This window comes from Salvelinus alpinus, chromosome 1 (genome assembly GCF_045679555.1).
Source record: "Salvelinus alpinus chromosome 1, SLU_Salpinus.1, whole genome shotgun sequence".
Lineage (NCBI taxonomy): Eukaryota > Metazoa > Chordata > Actinopteri > Salmoniformes > Salmonidae > Salvelinus > Salvelinus alpinus.
Window position 1 is genome coordinate 15,993,175 of NC_092086.1, and position 20,910 is coordinate 16,014,084.

General features: G+C 45.4%; 1 protein-coding gene across 1 annotated transcript in view; it reads left to right on the forward strand.

The window, feature by feature from the left end:
• Positions 1-10,366: 10,366 nt before the first annotated feature.
• LOC139571077 (mucin-19-like) overlaps positions 10,367-20,910 on the forward strand; it is a 72,126-nt gene continuing 61,582 nt past the window's right edge. Inside the window, exon 1 of the mRNA XM_071394009.1 lies at positions 10,367-12,868. Within this exon, the coding sequence (XP_071250110.1) occupies positions 10,367-12,868 (2,502 nt within the window). The remainder of the gene's footprint in view (positions 12,869-20,910) is intronic.

Consider the following 20,910-nt stretch of genomic DNA (forward strand, 5'->3'; position numbering starts at 1 on the left):
TCCATGCTCTGGACACTACGCTGACAGACACAGCAAACCTTCTTGCCACAGCTTGCATTGATGTGCCATCCTGGATGAGCTGCACTACCTGAGCCACTTGTGTGGGTTGTAGACTCCGTCTCGTGCTACCACTAGAGTGAGAGCACCGCCAGCATTCAAAAGTGACCAAAACATCAGCCAGGAAGCATAGGAACTGAGAAGTGGTCTGTGGTCACCACCTGCAGAATCACTCCTTTATTGGGGGTGTCTTGCTAATTGCCTATAATTTCCACCTTTTGTCTATTCCATTTGCACAACAGCATGTGAAATTTATTGTCAATCAGTGTTGCTTCCTAAGTGGACAGTTTGATTTCACAGAAGTGTGATTGACTTAGAGTTACATTGTGTTGTTTAAGTGTTCCCTTTATTTTTTTGAGCAGTGTATATATCTCCTCTCTCTCTCTCTGTCTCTGTCTCTCTCTCTCTCTCCTCTCTCTCTGTCTCTGTCTCTCTCTATTTCTCTGTCTCTCTCTCTCTTTCTCTCGCACTCTCTCTCCTGTCTCTCTCTCTATATATATATACTATCTCTCTCTCTCTCTCTATATATATATATATATCTCCTCTCTCTCCTCTCTCTGTCTCTCTCTCTCTATATCTCCTCTCGTTCCTCTGTCTCTATCTCTTTCTCTTTCTCTCTCTATCTCTCTGTCTCTCTCTCTATATCTCCTCTGTCTCCTCTCTCTCTCTCTCTCCTCTCTGTCTCTCTCTCTGTCTCACTATATCTCCTCTCTATGTCTCTCTCTCTCTGTCTCTGTGTGTTTTGTATCTTCTTACAGTCCCACCATGCATGGTACATACACCCACCCAGAGGTTTTAAATAAAATGAGGACTGTCGAGTCAGAACAGAGTATCCTCGTCCTTAGCCAGCTGTGTCTGAGACAGCCAGGGGAGACAGAGAGAAGGGAGAAAAACAACAACACAACAACAACCAAGTTGTCTCAGATCAGTAACCATGGTTCCCTCTAGTCTCTGTGTGTTGGCATGAGAGAAGATGACAGCTGGGTATCCTCAGTAACCATGGTTCCCTCTAGTCTCTGTGTGTTAACATGAGAGAAGATGACATCTGGGTATCCTCAGTAACCATGGTTCCCTCTAGTCTCTGTGTGTTAACATGAGAGAAGATGACATCTGGGTATCATCAGTATCAGTGTCAGGAAATGTAATGTCATCATTGCTCTTGTAACCGATGTGAAATGGCTAGCTAGTTAGCGGTGGTGCGCGCTAATAGCGTTTCAATCGGTGACGTCATTCACTCTGAGACCTTGAAGTAGTGGTTCCCCTTGCTCTGCAAGGGCCGTGGCCTTTGTGGAGCGATGGGTAATGATGCTTCGTGGGTGACTGTTGTTGATTTGTGCAGAGAGTCCCTGGTTCGCGCCCGGGTCGGGGCGAGGGGACGAACTAAAGTTGTACTGTTACACTCTGTTCGTATTTCTTTCTGTAAATGAATCCAAAAGGCTCAATTTTCCAGCCGTTCAAAACCCTAGATGGACGTCTTCCTGGAATCGCTAAATGTTTAAAGTTGAATAACCTTTAAAACACATATAGAAAGTTACCGTGAATAAAAGGCTTGGTAGGTGAGACTATGTGAAGAAAAGGCCCAGAGACAAGCATTTGAAGGGTACCTACATAAGGACTTCATAACACATTCATTACCCATACATAACACATTCATAACACATACATAACACATTCATAACACATTCATTACCCATACATAACACATTCATACCACATTAATAAACGTAATATCAACGTATGGTTGTTGTCATAAGCATGTTTAACGCTGAACTCAGTCAGAAACAGATATCTCAAAACTTTTTCATCGACTCATTACAAACGTCTCACATCCGATGAACTCTGAGTGCTCATTTAATTGGTTAATCACCTTCCATAATTTACTCTCTCTGTCAATTAAGCGAATATTCCGCCTCTTTATGATTGGATGATGTTTAATGGCATCAAAACACTACAGAAATGTACTCTATTAATCAGATATCTGTTGCCGGAGACAGGGGCTATGTCCCAAATGGAGCCCTGTACCCTACACCCTATACCTTGTACCCTGTACCCTACACCCTATACCTTGTACCCTGTACCCTATACCCTATACCCTGCACCCTATACCTTGTACCCTGTACCCTACACCCTATACCTTGTACCATGTACCCTATACCCTATACCCTATACCCTATACCTTGTACCCTGTACCCTACACCCTATACCTTGTACCATGTACCATGTACCCTATACCCTATACCCTACACCCTATACCTTGTACCCTGTACCCTACACCCTATACCTTGTACCATGTACCCTATACCTTGTACCATGTACCATGTACCCTATGCCCTATACCTTGTACCCTATACCCTATACCTATACCGTACCCTGTACCCTAAACGCTATACCCTATACCTTGTACGTTGTACCCTATACCCTATACCCTACACCCTATACCTTGTACCTTGTACCCTATACATTATACCCTGTACCATGTACCCTATTCCCTTTCTAGTGCACTACTTTGGACCAGAGCTCTATGTAGGGAATAGATAGGGAGCGTTTTGGGACAGGGCCAAGGCTTTTAGAAGCTTTTGTTCTAATCATATTAGTTGTGTTTAATTATGAATCAACGCTCAGCTAGCTTTTAACTTATTCATATAAAAAAATACTTTAGGAAGTCATTTGCAAACGGCAGTTAGAATCAAGAGAGAGAGTCCAACTCTGTCAAGCGGAAAGACACTAAGCTAAACTAAAAGCATTGTATTTGGGGATGAATCATTCACTAAACCATCAACCTCAATGAAATAAATAATAAGGTCATGAATAATGTGGACATTGAGCGAGTTGAAGAGACCAAACTGCCTGTGTGACGACCCTCCCACTCTGTCTGCCGTGTTCTCTCTTTGTTCTTGTTTCCTTATTAGGATGCCGGTGGGCGGAGTTGGGAGGGTCGTCAGCTACATGGGAGACACCTGGGCCCGGGTGTCTCCCAGGATAAATACACCACTTCCATTACACCACACCGCTTCCACCACTTCCATTCATGGAGGAGACTCTCTCCATGCAGACACCTTGATAGATTTTGTTGTGTTTCTTGGTGGTTTTTTGGTTGTTCGTTTTAGCCTCTTTCAACACCCTGCATTATCACATTCATGCATGCAAAACACTCACTTACACTACTGATTACTGATTACACACACCATTGTATATTATGATTAGTTACTTCATTTAATAAATATGTTTTGTTATTCCTTATCTCCACGTTGTCTCCCTTTTGTTACGGGCTTTGAGTCGGTTCGTGACACTTGGAGGAACCCTGGATTGTAAACTGTCATGGTCAGAACATATTGATACAACAGGAGTTAAGATGGGGAGAGGTCTGTCCATAATAAAGCACTGCTCTGCTTTCTTGACATCGCTATCAACAAAACAAATCCTACAGGCCCTAGTTCTGTAGCACCTGGACTACTGCCCAGTCATATAGTCAAGTGCCACAAAGAGGGACACGGGCCAATTACAGTTGGCCCAGAACAGAGCAGCACGGCCCTTAAATGTGCACAGAGGGCTAACATCAATAACATCACGCCAAGCTCTCCTGGCTCAAAGTAGAGGAGAGTGTGACTGCATCACTACTGGTCTTTGTGAGAGGTGTTGACATGTTGAAGCACAGAGGTGTCTGTTTTAGCACACAGCTCAGACACCCATTCAAACCCCACAAGACATGTCACCAGAGGTCTCTTCACAGTCCCCAAGTCCAGAGCAGACTATGGGAAACACACAGTACTACATACAGTACTACACACAGTACTACATACAGTACTACACACAGTACTACATACAGTACTACACACAGTACTACATACAGTACTACACACAGTACTACATACAGTACTACATACAGTACTACACACAGTACTACATACAGTACTACATACAGTACTACACACAGTACTACATACAGTACTACATACAGTACTACACACAGTACTACATACAGTACTAGACACAGTACTACATACAGTACTACACACAGTACTACACACAGTACTACATACAGTACTACACACAGTACTACATACAGTACTACATACAGTACTACACACAGTACTACATACAGTACTAGACACAGTACTACATACAGTACTACACACAGTACTACATACAGTACTACACACAGTACTACATACAGTACTACACACAGTACTACATATAGTACTACACACAGTACTACATACAGTACTACACACAGTACTACACACAGTACTACATACAGTACTACACACAGTACTACATACAGTACTACACACAGTACTGCATACAGTACTACACACAGTACTACATACAGTACTACATACAGTACTACACACAGTACTACATACAGTACTACACACAGTACTACACACAGTACTACATACAGTACTACATACAGTACTACATACAGTACTACACACAGTACTACATAGAGTCATGACTACATGGAACTCTGTTCCGCATCGAGTAGCTCAGACAGGCAATAAAATCAGATTTAAAAAACAGATACACATCGCGGACTGTGAAGAGACACACACGGGAACACACGCATACGCACACACTCGCTAACCGCATTCTACACACAAGTACATCGTAATGTTGTAATATTGTTGTGTTGTGGTATTATAAATGTTGTATTGTAGATATGTAGTGGTAGAGTAGTGGTGTGATAATGTGTTGTATTGTAGTGGTAAACCCCAGGAAGAGTAGCTGCTGCCTCGGCAGGAACTAATAGGATCCATAATAAACCCCAGGAAGAGTAGCTGCTGCCTCGGCAGGAACTAATAGGATCCATAATAAACTCCAGGGAGAGTAGCTGCTGCCTCGGCCGGAACTAATAGGATCCATAATAAACCCCAGGAAGAGTAGCTGCTGCCTCGGCAGGAACTAATGGGGATCCATAATAAACTCCAGGGAGAGTAGCTGCTGCCTTGGCCGGAACTAATAGGATCCATAATCAACCCCAGGGAGAGTAGCTGCTGCCTCAGCAGGAACTAATGGGGATCCATAATAAACCCCAGGAAGAGTAGCTGCTGCCTCGGCAGGAACTAATGGGGATCCATAATAAACCCCAGGGAGAGTAGCTGCTGCCTCAGCAGGAACTAATGGGGATCCATAATAAACCCCAGGAAGAGTAGCTGCTGCCTTGGCAGGAACTAATGGGGATCCATAATAAACCCCAGGAAGAGTAGCTGCTGCCTCGGCAGGAACTAATGGGGATCCATGATAAACTCCAGGAAGAGTAGCTGCTGCCTTGGCAGGAACTAATGGGGATCCATAATAAACCCCAGGGAGAGTAGCTGCTGCCTTGGCAGGAACTAATGGGGATCCATAATAAACCCCAGGGAGAGTAGCTGCTGCCTTGGCAGGAACTAATGGGGATCCATAATAAACCCCAGGAAGAGTAGCTGCTAACTTGGCAGAGATAAATGGGGATCCTTAATAAATACAAGTACATTTCCAGCTTGTCTTGATTTTGACTGCCTCACATCAAAGGCCCTACAACAGACTAGTGTCCTGTCCAGGGGTTGTACTCAGGGCCGGCCCCCACCTCACAGGCAAAACATTTTACTGCCCCCCCCCCCCCCCCCCCCCTCTCTCTCTTGACGGCAAAGAGAAAATGTTGCAGTTTTAAAGCAAGTTTTCAGCAATTCTACACATTTTTCCAAGGGGGCGGAGAGAACATTTTTAAATTTTATAATTAACTTTTCTACTCATTTTGCCATTCGGTGGAGAGCAAGATTAACAATTTTACAGCTAAATTCTTGCAATTTTACACATTTTGCAATGGGGTGGAGAGAAATTTTTTCTGTTTGAAAGCTAATTTCCTGCTATTCTACACCTTTTGCCATGACTTCTGCCATGTTAATATGATATCTGAGTGAGAGTGACTAACAAAATCAATGGAGGCCCTCTGGAGGTCAGGGCCCCCTGGAGTCAGGGCCCCTGGAGGTCAGGGCCCCTGGAGGTCAGGGCCTCTGGAGGTCAGGGCCCCTGGAGGTCAGGACCCTCTGGAGGTCAGGGCCCCTGGAGGTCAGGGCTCCCTGGAGGTCAGGACCCCCTGGAGGTCAGGACCCTCTGGAGGTCAGGGCCCTCTGGAGGTCAGGGCCCTCTGGAGGTCAGGGCCCCTGGAGGTCAGGGCCCTTTGGAGGTCAGGGCCCCTGGAGGTCAGGACCCTTTGGAGGTCAGGGCCTCTGGAGGTCAGGGCCCCTGGAGGTCAGGGCCCCTGGAGGTCAGGGCCCCTAGAGGTCAGGGCCCCTGGAGGTCAGGGCCCCCTGGAGGTCAGGGCCCCTGGAGGTCAGGGCCTTTTGAAGGTCAGGGCCCCTGGAGGTCAGGGCCCCTGGAGGTCAGGGCCCTCTGGAGGTCAGGGCCCTCTGGAGGTCAGGGCCCCCTGGAGGTCAGGGCCCCTGGAGGTCAGGGCCCTTTGGAGGTCAGGGCCCTTTGGAGGTCAGGGCCCTTTGGAGGTCAGGCCCTCTGGAGGTCAGGCCCTCTGGAGGTCAGGGCCCTCTGGAGGTCAGGGCTCTTTGGAGGTCAGGGCCCTTTGGAGGTCAGGGCCCCTGGGCACGTGCCCTGTGTGACCGGTTGCTAATTTGTCCATGATTACTCTAAGTTTAGATGGCTGGCTAGACTAATTTACCAATCTAAAAATGGCTGGCATGGCTAATTGAGTGACTGTCAGTGACTGACTTAATAAGAGAAAAACTGCTGATGAACTCCCACAGAAAGGCACCTTGTGTTCTACTATACTAGCGCTCTAACAGTAAGATCAGACCTCGACTGAGTTCCATTTTTTCTTTCTTCATAATATTGTAAAATTTATTTTTTTGTCGGCCCTGAGCCCTGAGCTGCCTCACATTACAGGAGATAGGCTCCCATTCTGGTTAGACAGCCTGGTCTCATAGACAAGACGTAACATAGTAAACGTAAAACCGGGGACACTAAAATGAGCATGATATGTTACGTTTGCTATAGTTACATAAGACAGATGGATACTTAAGGCAAAAAACAAAAATAGAGTTGTTAGTCGTGATGGTTGGGCTCATAGTGTATAACGTGAATGTCTAGCAACCCAAAGGTCGCTAGTTCAAATCTCATCATGGACAACTTGAGCTAATTAGCAACTTTTCAACAACAAACTACTTTTTAGCTACTTTGCAGCTACTTAGCATGTTAGATAGCCTATCCCCTAAACCTAACCTTAACCCTTTAACCTAACTCTACTTAGCATGTTAGATATCCTATCCCCTAAACCTAACCTTAACCCTTTAACCTAACTCTACTTAGCATGTTAGATATCCTATCCCCTAAACCTAACCTTAACCCTTTAACCTAACTCCTAAACTTAACCCAAACCCCTAACCTAGCTATCTTTAGCCAGCTAGTTAACGTCAGCTACCTTGCTAGAACTTGTTGCTTATCATACGTTTGCAAATTCGTAACATGTTGTACGTTTTTCTATTTAGATACATGTAACATGAATTGTAATTCTTAACGTATCATATTAAATGGATTTACATTTTATACATTTTTTTATTTAACCTTTATTTAACTTGGAATATATACAGAATAATACGAAATGCTCTGAGACCAGGTTGGGTTAGGAAGTTCAAATCACCTCCTACTCTTTAAACACTCCTTATGGGGTAAGAAAATGCAATATTATTTTATAAGTAGTACCACAGTACAGGCAACATCAACTTTAACTAAGCGAAAGAGGCAGCAAGAGCAGAGAGAAAAAAAGAGAGAGAGAGCATAAGACCACTAATGATGATCTCTCTCTCTTCTCTCTCTCTCTCTCCTCTCCTTTCTCTCTCTCTCTCTCTCTCCGCTCCTTTCTCTCTCTCTCTCTCTCTCTCTCTCTCTCTCTCTCTCTCTCTCTCTCTCTCTCTCTCTCTCTCTCTCTCTCTCTCTCTTTCTCTCTCTCCTCTCTCTTCTCTCTCTCTCTCTCCTCTCCTTTCTCTCTCTCTCCTCTCTCTCTCTCGCTCTCTCTCACGCTCTCTCCTCTCTTCTCTTCTCTCTTCTCTCTCTCTCTCACCTCTCCTCTCTCTCTCTTTCTCTCTCTCTCACTCTCACTCCATTAATGGCCTCCTGTAAAGATTTTATATCCATTATCATCATATTTCATGTGTTTTCGTAATGTTGTGGTTATTAAAAAGGAATTGGAGAAATTGCCTGCTGAGCTGATGGGAGGGGAGTCACTTAATCCCACATTAAGACATTACGATAACTCCACTCTCCTCTCCAGCTCCTGGGGAATGACTTACATCAAGCTGTAGGGGAATGGGAAACCTATTTAATATGATGCTACAATCTACTACAGGTCACAATATTGTGTTCATTCTAGAAGGACACAAATTGCCAGATGCTGTGTGACAGGGAATGACTCACACCAAGCAGTAGGGGAATTGTTATGGCTTAAAGTTCTTTACAAGTCAAAACATTTGACTACTTCTAAAAAGAGGACATACTGTACATTGTCACATAGTATGCTGTGTAACCTGCGTCAAGTTACATAAAACACATAGGTGTTTATACTATTACTGTAGGTGTGTGTGTGTGTACGTACGTGTGTGTGTATGTACGGTGTGTGTGTATGTACGGTGTGTGTGTGTACGTACGGTGTGTGTGTGTACGTACGGTGTGTGTGTGTGTGTACGTACGGTGTGTGTACGTATGGTGTGTGTACGTACGGTGTGTGTGTGTGTGTACGTACGGTGTGTGTACGTACGGTGTGTGTGTATGTACGGTGTGTGTGTGTACGTACGGTGTGTGCGTGTACGTACGGTGTGTGTGTGTGTGTACGTACGGTGTGTGTGCGTGTGTGCGTGTGTGTGTGTGTGTGTGTGTGTGTGTGTGTGTGTGTGTGTGTGTGTGTGTGTGTGTGTGTGTGTGTGTGTGTGTGTGTGTGTGTGTGTGTGTGTGTGTGTGTGTGTGTGTGTGTACGTACGGTGTGTGTGTATGTGTGTGTGTGCCTGCGAGCGTGTGTACTTACGGATAATCTGTCTCCTCTAATCATCACAGAGCGGGAACATTTAACCCCTCGTTAACACCATGAATCCACAGAGAAACAGTCATCCTCAAAGCGGACCAATAGCATTAAACGTCTATGAAGTCCTATACTCTCTGTTTATTTAATTTAATTTCTAGGCTCCCCATTGGCTGTTCCACGTGCAGTAGCTACTCGTTCTGTGTTTCGTAGACCAAGTGTTCGGTTCTGTTACCATCAACCTGATAGCAACACCAGCGTCTACATTAAGACACGTCCCCTGGTCCCTTGTTCCCCCGTGGCTCTTCTGTGTGTGTGTGTGTGTGTGTGTGTGTGTGTGTGTGTGTGTGTGTGTGTGTGTGTGTGTGTGCGTGCGTGCGTGCGTGTGTGTGTGTGTGCGTGCGTGTGTGTGTGCTGTTCTGTGCCTGCATTGAGAGCCTCCTCTTTCCCGTGTCTCTTAACATGCTGAGACAGCCTCAGTCAGAGAAGAGAACACTCTCTCATTCATAAATCATAAATATCTAGTCTGCGTCCCCTATTCCCTTGTATAGTGAACTCCATTTGACCACTACCCTATTGGCCCTGGTTAAAAGTAGTGCACTATACATGGAATAGGGTGCCATTTGGGATGCGTGAGTGTATATATGTTGAAATGACAGTCTCATCAGTACTCTCTAGTTCATTAACATCTAGGACTCTATTCAGTCTGAAGCTGAAGTCTTACAGATTGCTCAATGGAAATGTAACGGTCATTTCCCGTGAATGCAGAGTCTCTCTGCACCATCGCACGGTCGTTTGCTTTTAGACTTTAATCACAATGTAAAGCTGAACTTCCGCCATACGGATTGAATAGAGCCCCTAGTCCTGACTCCGTATGCTACGTGAGAGGAAGCTGTGATGTCTGTAGCCTACAGTGCACTCTGATTGTCTTGACAACATCGTTAAGCTGCCTGGTTGTTAACAGTTTTTCATAATGACGTTGGCTGTGGAGTTGATTGATACTGGCTGACTAAGATCTTAACTGTGGAAGAGGCCTGAACCAACCCTGAACAAGGTTGTTGATCTAGAGGGGCTCTAATGGTATGGTGTGGGGTATGCAGGGGAGTAATGCTATGGTGTGGGGTATGCAGGGGAGTAATGGTATGGTGTGGGGTATGCAGGGGAGTAATGGTATGGTGTGGGGTATGCAGGGGAGTAACGGTATGGTGTGGGGTATGCAGGGGAGTAGTGGTATGGTGTGGGGTATGCAGGGGAGTAATGGTATGGTGTGGGGTATGCAGGGGAGTAATGGTATGGTGTGGGGTATGCATGGGGAGTAATGGTATGGTGTGGGGTATGCAGGGGAGTAACGGTATGGTGTGGGGTATGCAGGGGAGTAATGGTATGGTGTGGGGTATGCAGGGGAGTAATGGTATAGTGTGGGGTATGCAGGGGAGTAATGGTATGGTGTGGGGTATGCAGGGGAGTAATGGTATGGTGTGGGGTATGCAGGGGAGTAATGGTATGGTGTGGGGTATGCAGGGGAGTAATGGTATGGTGTGGGGTATGCAGGGGAGTAATAGTATGGTGTGGGGTATGCAGGGGAGTAATGGTATGGTGTGGGGTATGCAGGGGAGTAATGGTATGGTGTGGAGTATGCAGGGGAGTAATGGTATGGTGTGGGGTATGCAGGGGAGTAATGGTATGGTGTGGGGTATGCAGGGGAGTAATGGTATGGTGTGGGGTATGCAGGGGAGTAATGGTATAGTGTGGGGTATGCAGGGGAGTAATGGTATGGTGTGGGGTATGCAGGGGAGTAACGGTATGGTGTGGGGTATGCAGGGGAGTAATGGTATGGTGTGGGGTATGCAGGGGAGTAATGGTATGGTGTGGGGTATGCAGGGGAGTAATGGTATGGTGTGGGGTATGCAGGGGAGTAATGGTATGGTGTGGGGTATGCAGGGGAGTAATGGTATGGTGTGGGGTATGCAGGGGAGTAATGGTATGGTGTGGGGTATGCAGGGGAGTAATGGTATGGTGTGGGGTATGCAGGGGAGTAATGGTATGGTGTGGGGTATGCAGGGGAGTAATGGTATGGTGTGGGGTATGCAGGGGAGTAATGGTATGGTGTGGGGTATGCAGGGGAGTAACGGTATGGTGTGGGGTATGCAGGGGAGTAATGGTATGGTGTGGGGTATGCAGGGGAGTAATGGTATGGTGTGGGGTATGCAGGGGAGTAATTGTATGGTGTGGGGTATGCAGGGGAGTAATGGTATGGTGTGGGGTATGCAGGGGAGTAATGGTATGGTGTGGGGTATGCAGGGGAGTAATGGTATGGTGTGGGGTATGCAGGGGAGTAATGGTATGGTGTGGGGTATGCAGGGGAGTAATGGTATGGTGTGGGGTATGCAGGGGAGTAATGGTATAGTGTGGGGTATGCAGGGGAGTAATGGTATGGTGTGGGGTATGCAGGGGAGTAATGGTATGGTGTGGGGTATGCAGGGGAGTAATGGTATGGTGTGGGGTATGCAGGGGAGTAATGGTATGGTGTGGGGTATGCAGGGGAGTAATGGTATGGTGTGGGGTATGCAGGGGAGTAATGGTATGGTGTGGGGTATGCAGGGGAGTAATGGTATGGTGTGGGGTATGCAGGGGAGTAACGGTATGGTGTGGAGTATGCAGGGGAGTAATGGTATGGTGTGGGGTATGCAGGGGAGTAACGGTATGGTGTGGGGTATGCAGGGGAGTAATGGTATGGTGTGGGGTATGCAGGGGAGTAATGGTATGGTGTGGGGTATGCAGGGGAGTAATGGTATGGTGTGGGGTATGCAGGGGAGTAATGGTATGGTGTGGGGTATGCAGGGGAGTAATGGTATGGTGTGGGGTATGCAGGGGAGTAATGGTATGGTGTGGGGTATGCAGGGGAGTAATGGTATGGTGTGGGGTATACAGGGGAGTAATGGTATGGTGTGGGGTATGCAGGGGAGTAATGGTATGGTGTGGGGTATGCAGGGGAGCAATGGTATGGTGTGGGGTATGCAGGGGAGCAATGGTATGGTGTGGGGTATGCAGGGGAGTAATGGTATGGTGTGGGGTATGCAGGGGAGTAATGGTATGGTGTGGGGTATGCAGGGGAGTAACGGTATGGTGTGGGGTATGCAGGGGAGTAATGGTATGGTGTGGGGTATGCAGGGGAGTAATGGTATGGTGTGGGGTATGCAGGGGAGTAATGGTATGGTGTGGGGTATGCAGGGGAGCAATGGTATGGTGTGGGGTATGCAGGGGAGTAACGGTATGGTGTGGGGTATGCAGGGGAGTAACGGTATGGTGTGGGGTATGCAGGGGAGTAACGGTATGGTGTGGGGTATGCAGGGGAGTAATGGTATGGTGTGGGGTATGCAGGGGAGTAATGGTATGGTGTGGGGTATGCAGGGGAGTAATGGTATGGTGTGGGGTATGCAGGGGAGTAATGGTATGGTGTGGGGTATGCAGGGGAGAAATGGTATGGTGTGGGGTATGCAGGGGAGTAATGGTATGGTGTGGGGTATGCAGGGGAGTAATGGCATGGTGTGGGGTATGCAGGGGAGTAATGGTATGGTGTGGGGTATGCAGGGGAGTAATGGTATGGTGTGGGGTATGCAGGGGAGTAATGGTATGGTGTGGGGTATGCAGGGGAGTAATGGTATGGTGTGGGGTATGCAGGGGAGTAATGGTATGGTGTGGGGTATGCAGGGGAGTAATGGTATAGGGTGGGGTATGCAGGGGAGTAAAGGTATGGTGTGGAGTATGCAGGGGAGTAATGGTATAGTGTGGGGTATGCAGGGAGTAATGGTATGGTGTGGGGTATGCAGGGGAGTAATGGTATGGTGTGGGGTATGCAGGGCAGTAATGGTATAGTGTGGGGTACGCAGGGGAGTAATGGTATGGTGTGGGGTATGCAGGGGAGTAATGGTATGGTGTGGGGTATGCAGGGGAGTAATGGTATGGTGTGGGGTATGCAGGGGAGTAATAGTATGGTGTGGGGTATGCAGGGGCGTAATGGTATGGTGTGGGGTATGCAGGGGAGTAATAGTATGGTGTGGGGTATGCAGGGGAGTAATGGTATGGTGTGGGGTATGCAGGGGAGTAATGGTATGGTGTGGGGTATGCAGGGGAGTAATGGTATAGTGTGGGTTATGCAGGGGAGTAATGGTATGGTGTGGGGTATGCAGGGGAGTAATGGTATAGTGTGGGTTATGCAGGGGAGTAATGGTATGGTGTGGGGTATGCAGGGGAGTAATGGTATGGTGTGGGGTATGCAGGGGAGTAATGGTGTAGTGTGGGTTATGCAGGGGAGTAATGGTATGGTGTGGGGTATGCAGGGGAGTAATGGTATGGTGTGGGGTATGCAGGGGAGTAATGGTATAGTGTGGGGTATGCAGGGGAGTAGTGTTATTGTGTGGGGTATCTCTGTGTTCTATCTCCTATCCCTGTGTTCTATCTCCTATCCCTGTGTTCTAACTCCTATCCCTGTGTTCTAACTCCTATCCCTGTGTTCTAACTCCCATCCCTGTGTTCTAACTCCTATCCCTGTGTTCTAACTCCTATCCCTGTGTTCTAACTCCCATCCCTGTGTTTTAACTCCTATCCCTGTGTTCTAACTCCTATCCCTGTGTTCTAACTCCTATCCCTGTGTTCTAAATCCTTGCCCCATGTAGACATTACCTCCAAATGCAGTTATTACCCGAATGAGCCGTTCTTTCACCTCCTTACCTAGTCCCATACAGTCATTACCTGAATGAGGCGGATACTACCACATGCCTCCTAAGTGTTGTGTTATGTGCACTATCCCTGCATTGTTAACTTGTCGAGGTACTGTTGCCTCCACTCAGTGAAAGCCTGTAAGTGCTACTCCTGTGGTCTTTCATTTTTTGAGCTGTTCTCATCCCACTGTATACCTAGCCCAGTCTATAACTGAGTGAAGTGGATAATATGTTCACACACACACACACACACACACACACACACACGCATTCACACACATACACATGCAAGCACACAATCCCCCATACACATACAAACGCGCACACACACACACGCTCGCACACACGCACACACACATGCAAACACGCGCAAACACACCCACTACAAGAGAATAAAAGCCTACACGTCTATCCCTAGCCATTACCTGAGTGAGATGGGTAAGATCTTTGTCCAGAGTCTTTCAACCCAAAGTGAGATGGGTAAGATCTTTGTCCAGAGTCTTTAAACCCAAAGTGAGATGGGTAAGATCTTTGTCCAGAGTCTTTAAACCCAAAGTGAGATGGGTAAGATCTTTTTCCAGTCTTTAAACCCAAAGTGAGATGGGTAAGATCTTTGTCATGGGTCTTTAAACCCAAAGTGAGATGGGTAAGATCTTTGTCCAGAGTCTTTAAACCCAAAGTGAGATGGGTAAGATCTTTTTCCAGTCTTTAAACCCAAAGTGAGATGGGTAAGATCTTTGTCATGAGTCTTTAAACCCAAAGTGAGATGGGTAAGATCTTTTTCCAGTCTTTAAACCCAAAGTGAGATGGGTAAGATCTTTGTCATGGGTCTTTAAACCCAAAGTGAGATGGGTAAGATCTTTGTCATGGGTCTTTAAACCCAAAGTGAGATGGGTAAGATCTTTGTCATGAGTCTTTAAACCCAAAGTGAGATGGTCTCAGTCTCAGACAGATTAAGGACAGACAGATTATCAGTCTCAGACAGATCAAGGACAGACAGATTATCAGTCTCAAACAGATTAAGGACAGACAGATTATCAGTCTCAAACAGATTAAAGACAGACAGATTATCAGTCTCAAACAGATTAAAGACAGACAGATTATCAGTCTCAAACAGATTAAAGACAGACAGATTATCAGTCTCAAACAGATTAAAGACAGACAGATTATCAGTCTCAGACAGATCAAGGACAGACAGATTATCAGTCTCAAACAAATTAAGGACAGACAGATTATCAGTCTCAAACCGATTAAAGACAGACAGATTATCAGTCTCAAACAGATTAAAGACAGACATATTATCAGTCTCAAACAGATTAAAGACAGACAGATTATCAGTCTCAGACAGATCAAGGACAGACAGATTATCAGTCTCAAACAAATTAAGGACAGACAGATTATCAGTCTCAAACCGATTAAAGACAGACAGATTATCAGTCTCAGACAGATCAAGGACAGACAGATTATCAGTCTCAAACAGATTAAAGACAGACATATTATCAGTCTCAAACAGATTAAAGACAGACAGATTATCAGTCTCAGACAGATTAACGACAGACAGATTATCAGAGTTATGAGCCTAGTAAACTCCCACTCCCATCACACTCTTTCCTAAAACATTTACATTTGGTTATCCTCTGCGGAGTCCCAACAACCGGATGTTCCGGTTTTCAAGGGAAATGGAAATAGAGCCTGTGACAGCGACTTCCACTTTAAGGAAGTTAACAAAGTGCCATTCCATCTGAACTCTAGTTTCAGCTGTTTCTTTTACTCCTACGTTAGGTTAACATTTGTGAGAGCAGTGCTCATGGGTATGGGACTTCTGTTTTACTGTTCTACTGCTTGAGTACTGGCACATCTTGTTGAATATTATCTCTGAAATATGGAGATCGGTACTGTATACTGTAAATGAGTACCGGCACATCTTGTTGAATATTATCTCTGAAATATGGAGATCGGTACTGTATACTGTAAATGAGTACCGGCACATCTTGTTGAATATTATCTCTGAAATATGGAGATCGGTACTGTACATCGGAACTGTAAACTGTAAATGAGTACAGCAACTCTTATTGAATATTATCTCTAATATGTGGAGATCGGTACTGTAAACTATAAATGAGTACAGCACCTCTTATTGAATATTATCTCTAATATGTGGAGATCGGTACTGTAAACTATAAATGAGTACAGAAACTCTTATTGAATATGATTCCTCTCTCATTTATTTATTTATTTCTCCAAGACTCCCCCTCGATAACCACCAAGCCTCGGGGTGGGATGCATTGTATGATACGCCCACTGAGCTATAATGGATACACCGAAAGCAACTGGCGGAAAAGAGCTGAGTGCAGAACTCTGAGATATGAAGCAGGTAACTTTGATAGTAAAGTACGTGGCTCACGCCTGTTCACTAAACTACGTGGGGATATGGGACCAGAGCACGACAAGGATCTATTCCATCATGGCAGAGGGAGACACATTCATAACTAGAGTGTAGAGGCCTGCCCACCATCCTGTGATAAATGGAGCCCCCATCTGTGCAAAAAGCCCACCATTCAATCCCCACGGAGAAGGTTTTTCGTCAATATAGTCACGCAGCACACTGAACATCCCCTGTGCCGCTTCATGCTCGGGAATCGTAAAGACCGAAACATTACGTCCTCGTGAATACGATCCTCCGACATGTATAGAGAACAGAAGTCAATACATGGGCACCTCGGGCCTCACAGCTAAGGTCCATTAGGAGAGCATCAGCTGGGGAGTTTTGATTCGTTCAGTCAGAGTTTCCTCTTAATTCCTACAGCAGCAACTCTTAGTTTCACAGTGTTAACTGACAAAGGTTTTGCTGTGAGTTTCTGTGCCTCTGCCTCCCCACACATTGTTTTCACCATATCAACTGCATCCTGTAATATCTAAGTCTCTGCAATAGTGTGTGGTTTCATAGCGTAGCGGGCTGAGCTATTCACCGTAGGAATGATTCAAGTGCAGCTGTCAAGTGCAGCCTTTTCCCCAGGATCTAAGGGCTTTTTCTCTCGGGTTGATATTTTGACTTTTATATTTGAATCATTTTCATTTAGATTTTTAAGGTCAACCACATTACAATGATTTAGAGAGACGAAGAAAATAATATTATTATATATAGATTTTTGAATCCAGGATGTTAGAAATTCTACTGCGACCTCATTTTCATATCAGGCAACCCCACATTGGGTCACAACCTCTAGTTTGGGAACAGCTTCTCTAACTACAGTAATACAGTATATAGTCTCCTCTGATATCTAACTACAGTAATACAGTACATAGTCTCCTCTGATATCTAACTACAGTAATACAGTACATAGTCTCCTCTGATATCTAGCTACAGTAATACAGCACATTGTCCCCTCTGATATCTAGCTACAGTAATACAGTACATAGTCTCCTCTGATATCTAGCTACAGTAATACAGTACATAGTCTCCTCTGATATCTAGCTACAGTAATACAGTACATAGTCTCCTCTGATATCTAGCTACAGTAATACAGTACATAGTCTCCTCTGATATCTAGCTACAGTAATACAGTACATAGTCTCCTCTGATATCTAGCTACAGTAATACAGTACATAGTCTCCTCTATCTAGCTACAGTAATACAGTACATAGTCTCCTCTGATATCTAACTACAGTAATACAGTACATAGTCTCCTCTGATATCTAGCTACAGTAATACAGTACATAGTCTCCTCTGATATCTAGCTACAGTAATACAGCACATTGTCCCCTCTGATATCTAGCTACAGTAATACAGTACATAGTCTCCTCTGATATCTAGCTACAGTAATACAGTACATAGTCTCCTCTGATATCTAACTACAGTAATACAGTACATAGTCTCCTCTGATATCTAGCTACAGTAATACAGTACATAGTCTCCTCTGATATCTAGCTACAGTAATACAGTACATAGTCTCCTCTATCTAGCTACAGTAATACAGTACATAGTCTCCTCTGATATCTAACTACAGTAATACAGTACATAGTCTCCTCTATCTAGCTACAGTAATACAGTACATAGTCTCCTCTGATATCTAGCTACAGTAATACAGTACATAGTCTCCTCTGATATCTAGCTACAGTAATACAGTACATAGTCTCCTCTGATATCTAGCTACAGTAATACAGTACATCGTCTCCTCTGATATCTAGCTACAGTAATACAGTACATAGTCCCCTCTGATATCTAGCTACAGTAATACAGTACATAGTTTCCTCTATCTAACTACAGTAATACAGTACATAGTCCCCTCTGATATCTAGCTACAGTAATACAGTACATAGTCTCCTCTGATATCTAACTACAGTAATACAGCACATCGTCTCCTCTGATATCTAACTACAGTAATACAGTACATAGTCTCCTCTGATATCTAACTACAGTAATACAGTACATAGTCTCCTCTATCTAACTACGGTAATACAGTACATAGTCTCCTCTGATATCTAGCTACAGTAATACAGTACATAGTCTCCTCTGATATCTAGCTACAGTAATACAGTACATAGTCTCCTCTGATATCTAGCTACAGTAATACAGTACATAGTCTCCTCTGATATCTAGCTACAGTAATACAGTACATAGTCCCCTCTGATATCTAACTACAGTAATACAGTACATAGTCTCCTCTGATATCTAACTACAGTAATACAGTACATAGTCTCCTCTGATATCTAACTACAGTAATACAGTACATAGTCTCCTCTGATATCTAACTACAGTAATACAGTACATAGTCTCCTCTGATATCTAGCTACAGTAATACAGTACATAGTCTCCTCTGATATCTAGCTACAGTAATACAGTACATAGTCCCCTCTGATATCTAACTACAGTAATACAGTACATTGTCTGCAACATGGAAGTCTATGAGTGAGTTTGATTCAGTGAATAACCAGAAATGCTGATGCATCATCTGCTAGAACAGTGATGATAACTTTCAGGTCTGCTAGGATCAGAAATGAATGCAAGGATAGACGTATGTGTGTGTGTGTGTGTGTGTGTGTGTGTGTGTGTGTGTGTGTGTGTGTGTGTGTGTGTGTGTGTGTCCATGAATACGTGTGTGTTTTGCCCACAGCTCTGTCAGGATCAGTGGAACATAGAACACGGTCATCAAATACCATTCACCCTTCCAGACCCCCTGCTCTCCTGGGCCTGCTGACCAGGCTGTGTGTGTGTGTGTGTGTGTGTGTGTGTGTGTGTGTGTGTGTGTGTGTGTGTGTGTGTGTGTGTGTGTGTGTGTGTGTGTGTGCGTGCGTGCGTGTGTGTCTGTGTCTCTGTGTGTGTGTGTCTGTGTCTCTGTGTGTGTGTGTGTGTGTGTGTGTGTGTGTGTGTGTGTGTGTGTGTGTGTGTGTGTGTGTGTGCGTGCGTGCGTGCGTGCGTGCGTGCGTGCGTGCGTGCGTGCGTGTGTGTCTGTGTCTCTGTGTGTGTCTGTGTCTCTGTGTGTGTGTGTGTGTGTGTGTGTGTGTGTGTGTGTGTGTGTGTGTGTGTGTGTGTGTGTGTGTGTGTGTGTGTGTGTGTGTGTGTGTGTGTGTGTGTGTGTGTGTGTGTGTGTGTGTGTGTGTGTGTGTGTGTGTGTGTGTGTGTGTGTGTGTCTGTGTCTGTGTCTGTGTCTCTGTGTGTGTGTGTCTGTGTCTCTCTGTGTGTGTGTGTGTGTGTGTGTGTGTGTGTGTGTGTGTGTGTGTGTGTGTGTGTGTGTGTGTGTGTGTGTGTGTGTGCGTGCGTGCGTGCGTGCGTGCGTGCGTGCGTGCGTGCGTGCGTGCGTGCGTGTGTGTCTGTGTGTGTGTCTGTGTCTCTGTGTGTGTGTGTGTGTGTGTGTGTGTGTGTGTGTGTGTGTGTGTGTACTTTTCAATCTGGTGTTTCGCCGCCAAACCGCTTTCAAATCAGCAGCACCGAACATGTTTACATATTCATTGGTTCACAACATAGAAAAATATTTTGCAATGGAAAAGAAAGCAGATGTTTTCTTAATGGAGGAGTTGAAGCGGTTGAGCGCCGTGCGCATCGGCGTGCGCATCGGCGTGCGCATCGGCCTCATTCACGTGGCGCCCGCGACGGGCTGCTGTGTCAAGAGGCAGCCGTTCCGTTTTCGTCACACAACCCACCGGCCCTTCAACACAACAGCTGCCAGTCGGAAGCAAGACGCTTCTTTCTCCCCGCCGCCACTTATTGTTTATACGTGTATGTATTTGTATTGTTTAAGATACATTGGATGTGACCAACAGATGCACATCTGTATTCCCAGTCATGTGAAATCCATCAAGAATTTACTATTTCAATCGACTGATTTCCTTATATGAACTGTAACTCAGTAAAACCTTTGAAACTGTTGCATGGTGGGTTTATATTTTTGTTCAGTGTACTTTAGTAGTTCAGTAGGGTAGCATAACTATTCCTTGGTGTGGTAGACTAAAGTGATTTCAGTGCGTACAGAGTATTAATACATGGTAAGTGTGTGGTAAGGTGCAGTACTCAGCCCAGGGTTCAGCTGTTGAAACAGTCTTGTGGCTTGGGCGTAGAGGCTGGCTTTGAGACAGAGGGACTGAGAGACTTGACTCACTGCCTGGGATCCGTCTCCCCTGTGTTTCCCTCTCCCCTGTGCTCCGCCGCCTCCCGCCTTCAATCGGAGGACAGGTAACGGGTGACCTGAATTTGGACCCCTTCATCAAATCAAATAACATTTTATTGGTCACATACACATGGTTAGCAGATGTTAATGTGAGTGTAGTGAAATGCTTGTGCTTCTAGTTCCGACAGTGCAGTAATATCTAACAAGTAATCTAACAATTCAACAACAACTACCTAATACACACAAATCTGGCATCCCGGGTTGGCATCTCGGGTTGGCATCCCGGGTTGGAGGGTTCTTTCAGATGCCTTCTATACACAAAGAAAGAACATCGAGTGACAGTTGAATCACACAAGGTCTTACACATGAGTTTCAGCATTCACTTCAAAGTGGAGCAAACCAGTGTAACACAATAATATCAAAACTTCATGTCAAAGAATAGTCTTCAGAAACAAGTCCTTGAAACAGGTCTTATCCCATGACCCAGCGATGTCAGACAGTTTAACAGAATGCAAGGTAGCATCCA